The sequence below is a fragment of the Lathyrus oleraceus genome, chromosome 2, assembly GCF_024323335.1.
Source record: "Lathyrus oleraceus cultivar Zhongwan6 chromosome 2, CAAS_Psat_ZW6_1.0, whole genome shotgun sequence".
Taxonomy (NCBI): domain Eukaryota; kingdom Viridiplantae; phylum Streptophyta; class Magnoliopsida; order Fabales; family Fabaceae; genus Lathyrus; species Lathyrus oleraceus.
This window is the reverse complement of record NC_066580.1, coordinates 25901191-25911832: the sequence shown is the minus strand read 5'-3', so window position 1 is coordinate 25911832 and position 10642 is coordinate 25901191. Positions and strand designations below refer to the sequence as shown.

Below are 10642 nucleotides of genomic sequence, written 5' to 3'. Positions count from 1 at the left end.
CTTAAGCATTATCTCCGAAAAGTTGATGCTGACGAGGATGACCCATAGTTTACTGATTTATTTGAAGTTTTGCGCATTTCTCGTTCACATTGGTTTATGTTTATACTTTTCATATGTATTAACTTTTAGGCTTATGTTTAATTTCTCATCAGTAAAAGTGTTCTAGTACAAAAAAAATCATAAATTGGATATCTTGTCTACAAGTGTTCCAGTACACATAAGCATATAAACCGGAACACATTTGGGAAGTGTTCCGGTACAATACATTTTTCAGACAAAACCAGAACTCCTTTAGTAAGTCTTCCTGAACTTATTTAGGTATAAACCGGATATCTTTTTGTAAAGTCATCCGGTAAGGAAAAAACATACTAGAAATCATTTTCAAAGTCTTCCAGAACGGATGTGAAGGGGTGCAATTTTCGAAAGTCTCAAATGAATAGTAAAAAGTAAAATGATAAATTAGTTTAAAACATGCAAATGTAAAATTGACATTTTTAATAAATTGTAGGGGTATGGGTATAATGGTAGGGGTATGAGGTAGGGGTGGACAAAATACCACCGTCCAAAAAAATATGTCTGATCCAAACCGGATTTTGGGCAACGGGTCGAATAATTTCAGGTTACAAATTCAAACGGATCTTTGAATTTGATAACATCAGATGATTTCGATCGGGCTCGGTTGATAATATTTGGCCCGTCAGAATCCAAATCCGACCGAAGATACACATATGAGAGTTGAACTTTCCGTTATTCTTGACCCAAGCTAGCCCTCAATCCATGGCCCAAAATAAATATTCATTAGGTTAGATTAGGGTTGCCTACTTTCATCATCTCTCCAATCTTTGGTGATTCCATCCGAATAAAATTAGGGTTGTGTTTCTCAAACTCAATCTTTTCATGAAGATTCACTGTCGTCGCTCATTGTTTTCTTAACATCTCTTCTGAATATAAGATCTCTCACTCTCTCTCTCTTAGATCTATGGTTTCAATGGGTTATTCAACCCTTAAAAATTCTTTTTTGTTAACAAAACACTATCAAATCTGAATATTTTCTTATAATTTGTTGGTTTGTCTGCACTGTATACTAAACATTGTTGTTGTTTTGTCGGCTCAGATCTTGTTCTACTGCTAATATTGTACATTGTTTATTATGTTCTTTATGTTTTCATAACTAAGTATTTTCTATTAAATTTGCAGAAGCAGATGAAACATATGTGATTGATCTAAGCCACTGTGAGTTGGAGGAGAAAGTGAATGTAAATTGTAAAATGATTTTCATGCAAAAATATTAGTTAGATTTAAGTTTTGAGCATTTATTGTTGTAAATGATATTATTTAAAATGTGAATGTAAGTTCTAATGGTAGTATTAACACTGGTTTTATTGTTGTGTAGTTTAGTAGTTTTACCAAATAAGAGTTTGTATTCACATCCATTGGCTTTATATAGATCCTCCTGAAAAAATATTGTCCTCCTGCCATAGTTTTTAGTGTAGAAGAAAACCATGCTCTCATAGATCTTGTATGTTTTTTGTCACATTTATTTTCATCCAATTTTTTTTGGTCATGTTTCTTAAGTTACAGGTTGTACAAAGGTGGAGGGGACTATGTTGTTAACATTATAAAAGAATGTTAATCTTGTAAATTGCAATGTAATAGTAAATAATATAACATGTTAGTATTTGTGTTTGGGTATCTTAGTATTGTGGTTCTATTTGTGCATCTCATATTGATTGAAAAAGTGGATCAAATAATAAAAATTGTTCAAAATCAACCCTTTTTTAAATGATTAAATGAGTTTAAATAACTCTAATTTTTTGAAATAAAAAGTCTTATCTCAATTCAAGGAAAAAATGGTTTAATTGATAAAATTTGTTAAATTCTACCCAATTTTGATTTTATAAATGTGTTCAAATAACTTAGATTTTTAAAATTAAAAAAAAAAGTGTTTGATTTTGAAAGTCCCATCATCCGGCCCGTCTAATGATAAATTAAAAAAAGGTAATTTCTTAATGCATCATATATATTACTAAGGCACCATGTGAAAATATTAAAGTGCCATCAGATTTCGGAGATGCATCTCCAAAATAACCCCAATTACGATTTCACGTTAAAATATTTCAAAGATACATCTTCAAACTTATTTCGGAGATGCATCTCCGGAAGTTATTGGAGCTTAAATCGCATCATAACCCTTCCCCTTCCTCATTTCTAAAAAAAACTCAAAACTTTATCAAACTCTCTAAAAAAATAACATCAACTAAGTTCAAAATCAAACAACCAAGCTCATACGATCTTCAATCAACATCAAGGACACCAGAGACATTATTCAACACTGAAGCAAAGTCGAAATTTGTAAGTTTTCTATGATTTGATAAGTTTTTTGAGTTTTTGTGTAAATGAGTAGAAAATGATGATTTAGGTAAGAAATGAGCAGGAAATGTAAGAATGTTAGTTTATACATACTGTAAAACATGTTTGTCTGTTGAAAATCCCTATCAAATCATTTTTTAGGTTTGCATGTCTGCATTTCCGCCATTGAAGGACCTGAAGAGTTGCAGAAAATTATGGAGATGCAACTCTGGAATTTTTCAACGTTTAGTTTTCAAGTAATCAGAGATGCATCTCCGTAAAATCTCAGTCTGTTTTTTTTCTTTTAGTTACTTATACTAATTATCTGGTTTATTTATAGACATTATGGCTGATAGACACGATAGACTGAGGCACTGGAGGATTGCACAGTATGCATTAGTGCGACAGGAGAAAAGTCAGGTTTTGGAAGCTCTTGTTCGCTCTGGTCATGCAGAGACATCTACTTCTAGAGCTCATGCTTCTCCTCGTACTTTTCCATCTTCTTCTTCTTCCCATGGGAGACAGGTTTCACCTACCGACGCATAACTCCTTCCATCCTCCAGCAGGCGGTAGAGGTATCTGAGTCATTGATAGTACCGGAGGCACCAGTGCCACCTCCGAAGGATGATGCTTCTGAGTCAATGTCACCTCATGTTACTAATGTTGTTGAGCCATTGCCACCTCCAGATGGTGAGGTTGTTGAGGATGATGAGTCAGAGCCACCTTAGGCATTTGAAGGAGGCCCTATAGAGTTAGCATTACTACCTTTGTACTCAGACCATACTGCTATACATATCAGGGATTGATAGGTAACGTTAGTTGGATTCAGTCTTTATAATTTACGTTTATTAATATATTACAAGTTTCTGACATTGATTTTTACTCTTTGCATGACCGTGATCCACTAAAGTTTATTAACCATATTATTGGCTTGCCTCAGCCGAATGAGGAGTGGTTCCAGGCAATTTGTCCCTATCTGGTATGAAGGACTTGTGCATGACCAGTTATATTATAGTCAACCACGGGATGCTTGATGCATTCGCGGAGAGATGGCACACTGAGACCTTGTCATTTCATATCCCTCCTGGTGAGATGTCTATCACACTCGACGATGTGTCGTGTTTGCTACATCTTCTGATCAGGAAGAAACTTCTAGATCATGGGAGAATTAGCAAAGACGAGACACTCGAGTTAATGGTATATTATCTGGTAGTTGACCTAAAGGTTACGATGACGAAGATGGAGTGAACCAGAGGACTCATGTTACATTTGGATTCCTGAAAAAGGTATATACAAATGATCTCCATAAAGCATAGCTGGCTAGACATGATGACGAGCAGGTGGGGCTCCATAGAGCGTAAGTTATGAGAGAAAACATGTTGTATTTGGTTGGCACTAGGACTTTTGTGGACAAGAGTGCCACTTATACATATCTTGTCTACATATGATACTTCGAGGACTTCGAGCGAATCCACGAGTACAACTGGGGGGGCGCTTATTTGGTTTACTTATTATCAAAGTTATCAAAGGATTGTAGGTGGAAGACAAAGCAGGTCACATGCAGCATCACACTACTCAAGGTAATATTTATTGGTCTTTTAATGTTTTTATGTCATTTTCATTACATTTTTGCAACACCCTTACTGATGATTCGTGTGTTTCATCATTTTTCAGGCTTAAATCCTCCAACATTTCCCGCGCATCTCAGGCTGGTCGTGTGTACCGACTTACACTGAGGATATGTCGCGTGCTTCTGCATTTTCCCTACTCAGAAGGAACCATACGATAGAATTGTTCAGAGTGTATCTTGACTGTTTTGTTGCCTAGGATATACACTTCAACAGCTATGTCGATCACCGTGAGACGCGGTCATTTGACGACATAGTGTTATACTCGGATGGTTGGCTTGCGGCTCACGTCTCATATTTCCTCATCTGCATTAACACATCATGCGGCAGTTCGGCTACACTCAGACTATTCCCAGACACATATTGTCTCTGCTCCTCCTGCCATGACACGTAGAGAGATGGATGCCATGTTTGATGATTATCTAAGTCACCTGGTGCGGAGGAGGCACAGAGTATCATAGCTAAGAGCGACTAGAGCTATGTTGACGGATACATCAAGTGGTTCTTCAGGGTGTCACATTTGTATATATAGTGCAGGCTACTCTAGGAGATTCACTGAGGTCAGCTCATTAGGAGATACTAAAGGAGGATGAGGCATAGTTAGATCATGTTAAGGATGTCTTGCCTAGATGTCGTCGTATAGTGGAGATTGCGCAGGCAGGCATTGATAAAGGTATTTTCTCTGATGGATCTGATGTGAGGCAAGTCCTAGATGCCATCATGACAGAGGCATTGATGTACCGAACGAAGACAACGCCGGAGGACATGAGGTATCGAAGGTCGAGGAGCCCGAGGAGACAAAAGATATGTAGTCTGACATACGCAGTAGTGCAATACTATATAGTAGTTGTACTTTTGATTCATTATAAATTATAATTTATTTTCACTTCATGTTACTTTATCATGTATTTCAACTTTATTTATATGTCATTTTTGGACCATCTGGATTTATATGTCATTTTTTACACATTAGTTGTATGGTTTAAATTTCGTCACATAACGTTTATAAATCTTCATCTGAATAAACATAAACAAAACATAACATGCATTATTCGGATAGGTTACAGAGATATATCTCCGTAAAATAAACGAAGATGCATCTCCAGAACAATAAACATGTATAATGCCTTTCAGAGTAGATGCATGGTGTATGTTTTAAAATATTACAGAGATGCATCTCCTGATCAGTTAACGTTTTGATTGAAGACAAGATACATCTAGATATGCATCTCCAGAATCTGAGGGGCATTTTGGGTTTTTGAGAGTGTTTTTCCACCCCATATGGTGGAATAAAAAATTCCCTTAAAAAGAAAAGACTTAAATGCATTTTTGGTCCCCTTAGTATAGGCGTTTTAAATAATCGGTTCTCCTATTACTAAACCAATTATTCGAGTCCTTTAATTTTGATGGTCTTTGGATTTGTATAGTCATCTATCCAATTTTACTTATGTGTCATCTTCATTAATGACGTGGCGGTTTTGCTTTGCATCCATGTCATCAATTTAAAATATTTTAAAAAATAATTCACTATTTTAATTTTAAAAATGACAATAATAATTTTCTTTATTATTTATTTATATTAATGATAATAATATTATTTATTTATAAAATTGCATTTAATTCTTTAAATAAAATATAAAAATGATAAAACAGATCTGACTGAAAAAAAAAATCAAACTATATACTTGAAGAGATCTAAAACAAAAAAAAAAAGTTTGGGAAGGTAAAAATGATGATTGAAAAATTGAGTTAATGTTCTTGAAAAGGGATTTAGGGATTTCACTATTCTTCTCCTTCTTCTTGCCATTAATCTATTTCTTCCATTTCCTTCTCCTTTAATATGGAACTCAAGCACAATTGAACATGACGGAGAACAGTTTCGAGTACAAATGGAGACAAACAGAAAGAAGAGTTGGGAATTTTCAAATTGGAAAAAGAACAAGGAGAAAGACGAATTGGGTTTAACAAAAACTTTCAATCCAGTTTTTTTTTATATTATTAAGTTATTTCAAAAAAAAGTTCTATAAATAAATAACATTATTATCATTAATTAAATAAATAATATTATTATTATAAATAAATATCATTATTGTCATTTTTTAAAATTAAAATATTGAATTATTTTTTAAAATATTTTGAATTGATGACATGAATGCAAACTCAAATTGCCACCTCATTAATGAGCATGACACATAAGCAAAATTGGATAGGGGACCATACAAATCAAAAGTCCATCGAAATTAAGGGATCAAAATAGCTGATTCTATAACAGGGGACCAATTATTTAAAATATTCATACTAAGAGGATCAAAAATGCATTTAATTAAAAAGAAAAATAGATTTTTGAATGATTTTGTATTTGAACCTATTTTAAACAGGTTTATCATTGGCCCAATATGTAATTCTTTTTTTATTGATTTTCAAATTGGCCCGATCATTAACCCGAAAATTTTTATTTTCTAAACTCGAATCCGAAATAAACCAAACCTGAATTAACCGATATGTGAACCGGTCCGGAAGTGGGTCATTGTTTCTCACCCGGCGTTAGGCCGGTTAGGGGTTTGGGGCCCGGACAGATGTCCACCCCTAGTATGAGGTAAAATTTCCCCCCTCCACACATATCTCTTCAAAAGTGTTATGAATAATTTACACTTGTTGCTTTCATATCAGACCTGCATCAAAGTGTATATTGACATTATAACAGCAAACAAAATAACCAGTGGAACCAACCTTTCATTCGAAAAATATAATGTAACCCAAAAGTAAGGTTGCAAAAGTCTGCAGGTTGCTTCAGAAGGATTGTTCATCCATTGATCATACAACTTCACATCACTTGTTAATCAGGAAACTAATTGCTATCTGTGTGCATATACATGAACTAAAACCTGTACAGCTTACATGTACATAATTCTAAGCAAGGTATGAGTAAATGATGAAGAACTAGAGGAACCTCGAGCTGCAATCTATATCCTAAAAAGTCTGCATCCCTCTTGACTAGTGAGATATACCAGTAAATCAACTAACAATACCAGAGTCAGATGATATTCGATTCACCATCGGATTTCAAGAATTCAAAATTGGGAAAGCAACCTCATATGGATCATCTTAAAAGAATAGACTATGAATGTTTTGTTACTTGTTTTTGTAACTAACAAAATGGCTGCACGTGTTTCATCATACACCAGAAACTATGAACTCCATGCAATTGTCATGTGAAATGCCTGTCAGTTTAGACCAAAAGAGCTGTAATGTCGTAGCAGCTGTAACAGTAAAATTTCTAGAATTTGTCATCTGGGACAAATCCCCTTTGCAGCATTTCATCATGGACACGGAATGCCTCTTTCAGGTTGTCTTTAGAGACATGCCCGTTTATTAGTGATGTGTAAATTGATTTATCCGGATTGATACCCTTATCAATCATCTTATGTAATACCATCTCAGCCTCTTGCATTCTACCTTGCCTAGAAAATCCACCAAGAATTGCATTGTATGTCACGAGATCAGGCAGCAGCCCTCGTTCTTCCATGTTACTAATCAAGAAAAAAGCTCTATCAAAGTTCTCTTCCTTTACGAAACCATTTATAAGAGTATTATACGTGATGCAATCAGGCAAAACTCCTTCTGAAATCATCTTGTTCAAGAAGTCATTTGCCTTTGACACACTGCCAGCTCGCAAATAGCCTTTTATTATGGTGTTGCAGGTTACTAGGGTGGGATTAATACCTTTTTCTTTCATTTCATCCCACAACCTGAAAGCTTCAGACACAAGACCTAAAGTGCAAAATCCATTTATCAAAATACTAAACGATATGTAGTTGGGAGATATTTCCCTGCTTATCATATCACGCCACAACTCCTTCGCTTTCTCCATTTCACCTATTTTGCAGAAGCCATCCATCAACGTATTATATGTCACAACATCAGGCTTAAGGCTCCTCAGAGTCATAGTCTCAAACAAACTAAGTGCTTTAGTCATGTTTCCGTCCTTACAATATCCATGAATTAGAGTTGTTAGAGTGTAGAAATCAGGAAAAACTCCCCTTTCCACCATCTCCTTAAACAGCTCATCAGCATCAACAAGCATTTTCCCCCTGCACAATCCATTCAACAGAGTATTATATGTAACCACATCCATAACACAACCCCGCTCCACCATCTCATTCCGCATTTTCAATGCCCCGGTCACATCACCGTTCCTACAATATCCATTGATAAGAATAGTATAAATAACAGTATCAGGAACCAATCCAACACCTTTCATCTTCTCAAAATACGCCAACGCCCGACCAAGTTCCCCATTCCTAGAAAACACCCCAACAATCGAGCTAAAGCTAATCAAATCAGGAACAACTCCATGCCGCAACATTTCATTAAAAACCCTCTCCGCCTCACAAACATCCTCCTTCCTACAACTCTCTACCAACATCGGGTTAAAACTCGCAGCATCGGGACACAATCCAACCCCTAACATCTCATCCAAAACACATTTTGCTCTCTCATAACTTCCCTCCTTACACAAACCATTAATCAATGCATTATAAGTAAAAAGTCCCGGCTTCAACCCTTTACAAGCCATAGAATCCACCAACCGAAAAGCTTCCGAAACAAGTCCCCTTCGACAATAAGCATTAATCAAAGTATTATAAGTTACAAGATCAGGATAAACCCCTTTTTCCTCCATCTCATCTAAGAAACCTCTAACATTATCCAATCTACCATCTTTACACAAAGCATTAACCATAATATTCAAAGTATAAACATTAACCTTATTCCCACTCTTCACAAAATCCTCATACACATTCCACGCCAAATCAACCCATCCAACCTTAACAACTGCACCTAAAAGAGCATTACAAGCATTCACCGAAACGCATAAACCTTTTCCAGCCAAAATTCTAAACGCCTCAGAACCTTCTCTTAATTTCCTAGCCTGGACATATGTTCTAATCAACAGATCAAAAACGATGGTGCTATGTTGGGAGCTCGAAACAAGAGAATTGATTACCTCGAGGCGCGAAACGCCGCTTTTTCGGATGATTCTGAGGAGAAGAGATTGAGCTTCTGGAAGGTTCTTGGATTGAACTAGAAAGTGAACCATTGAAGCAGTGATTACTGGATTTGGAGACGTGGAGGCTATGGTTTGGATGAGATTGGGAAGTAAGAGAGGGTAATTGTGGCATTTTTGGAGAAGCTGAGGAATTAGGGTTGATGATGATGATGGGTTTGAGCGGAGAAGGTGGTTACGGAGGGAGGAGAGGTCGCCTTGTTTGAAGCGGAAGAGAAGTTTATCGATTAAGAATGCGTCTGGGAGGGAAGAGGGGAAGGGTTGTTGTGGGAGAGGGAGAGAGGAGAAGGAGTGTGTGAGATGAGAGGGTAGTGTGAGTGTGAGGGTTCTGAGAGGGGAATGAGTGTGTTGTGAAAGAGCTAGTGTTGTTGCCATTGGAATGTGGAGAATAGAGTGTTGCCGGCGGTGATGGTTAGAGAGGCGTGGTGGTGGTTTTGAGTTAGGGTTTGATCGGAGAAGAGATAGATAGTCTCGCCGGCAGAGTAAGGCGGAGGTAGCGGTGATCGGACAATACTAATACTAACCGAACAAACAAAAGAAAAGAGCTTTAGAAGTGAGGAACATAAATTCAAAGTTTTAAATAGTCTATTGATCTTAGCAATCTTTTTTGAAATTGATCTATGAATTTTTTTTTATATTTCTCTTTTGTATTGGTGTTAAATTTGGATTAAATACGACTTTGCAAATGGAGAACACTTGTATTTGTTTTATATTTTTTTGGGATAATACGTGGAAAATCTAGTGGAGGAGTCTTAAAAAGGAGAACTAAATCTAAAAAAGACACAATTTTACATCTTTTCTTCGTCGCTTCTTCTTCTCTTTTTCCTCTCTTCAAATCTTCAAATCTTAGTGCAGATTCAACCATGGCAACATCATTTGTAGGTAATTTCTCTGAGTCTGAAATTCCAATTTATGGTTGCAATAAAGTAATGAGGATGTTCATCTCAAATTCAACTAAAAATCCTAAACGAAGATTTTGGAAGTGTTCTAATTCGGGATTAGGTTGCAAGTTTTTCATATGAGATGATGAACTTGAACGCAACACGTCAACTGAACACAAAAACTCAATTGGATGCAATTGCTCATAGGTAATTCAGGAGTTAGGTTACATCATTAATGATCTTGAAGCTAGGAAAAAAGAGAAAATGAAATTGAAGTTGGAAAACGAAAGGAAGAAGACCAAAATATTTAAGCTTTTGTTGACTCTTTCATGGTGTTTGTTCTTTACTTATCAGAAATGGTAGTGATTTTCATGTTCATGGTGTCTGTAATTTTTTTTAGTCCCTAGAAGAAGGGTGGTTGTTGAATTTCGTCTCTGTAAGGCTTATTTATTGAATGAATCAAAATCTATGAAATTTTTAATTTTCATCTCTATATGTTTGTAGCTTTTTGTATTACATCCATATTTTTTAATGATATATTTGTATGGCATCCCTGTATTTCATGTGTTTACTTAATATTGGAGAACATAAAGGCATATAAAGTTGTCTCAAAATACAACAAAGACACACCATAAATAAACCATAAAGATTTCTCAGAATTATATAAAGTCAAAAGGCATATAATTTTATCTCAAAGTACAGCAAAGACACACCATACA

At 35.7% G+C, this 10642-nt stretch overlaps 1 protein-coding gene and 1 long non-coding RNA gene across 2 annotated transcripts; one reads left to right on the top strand and one right to left on the bottom strand.

The window, feature by feature from the left end:
• Positions 1-573: 573 nt before the first annotated feature.
• LOC127117834 (uncharacterized) lies at positions 574-1713 on the top strand. The gene is made up of 2 exons (XR_007802042.1): positions 574-870; positions 1198-1713. It is a non-coding gene; the product is annotated as an uncharacterized LOC127117834 (long non-coding RNA).
• Positions 1714-6690: 4977 nt separating this feature from the next.
• LOC127117832 (pentatricopeptide repeat-containing protein At5g01110) lies at positions 6691-9664 on the bottom strand. Its single transcript, XM_051047949.1, has one exon. The coding sequence runs from the start codon at positions 9415-9417 to the stop codon at positions 7255-7257; it is 2163 nt and encodes a 720-aa protein (XP_050903906.1). The 5' UTR covers positions 9418-9664; the 3' UTR covers positions 6691-7254.
• Positions 9665-10642: the final 978 nt, after the last annotated feature.

Coding starts and splice junctions, on each gene's coding strand:
- LOC127117832 (XM_051047949.1), bottom strand. CDS start 9,417: ATGGCAACAACACTAGCTCTTTCACAACACACTCATTCCCCTCTCAGA.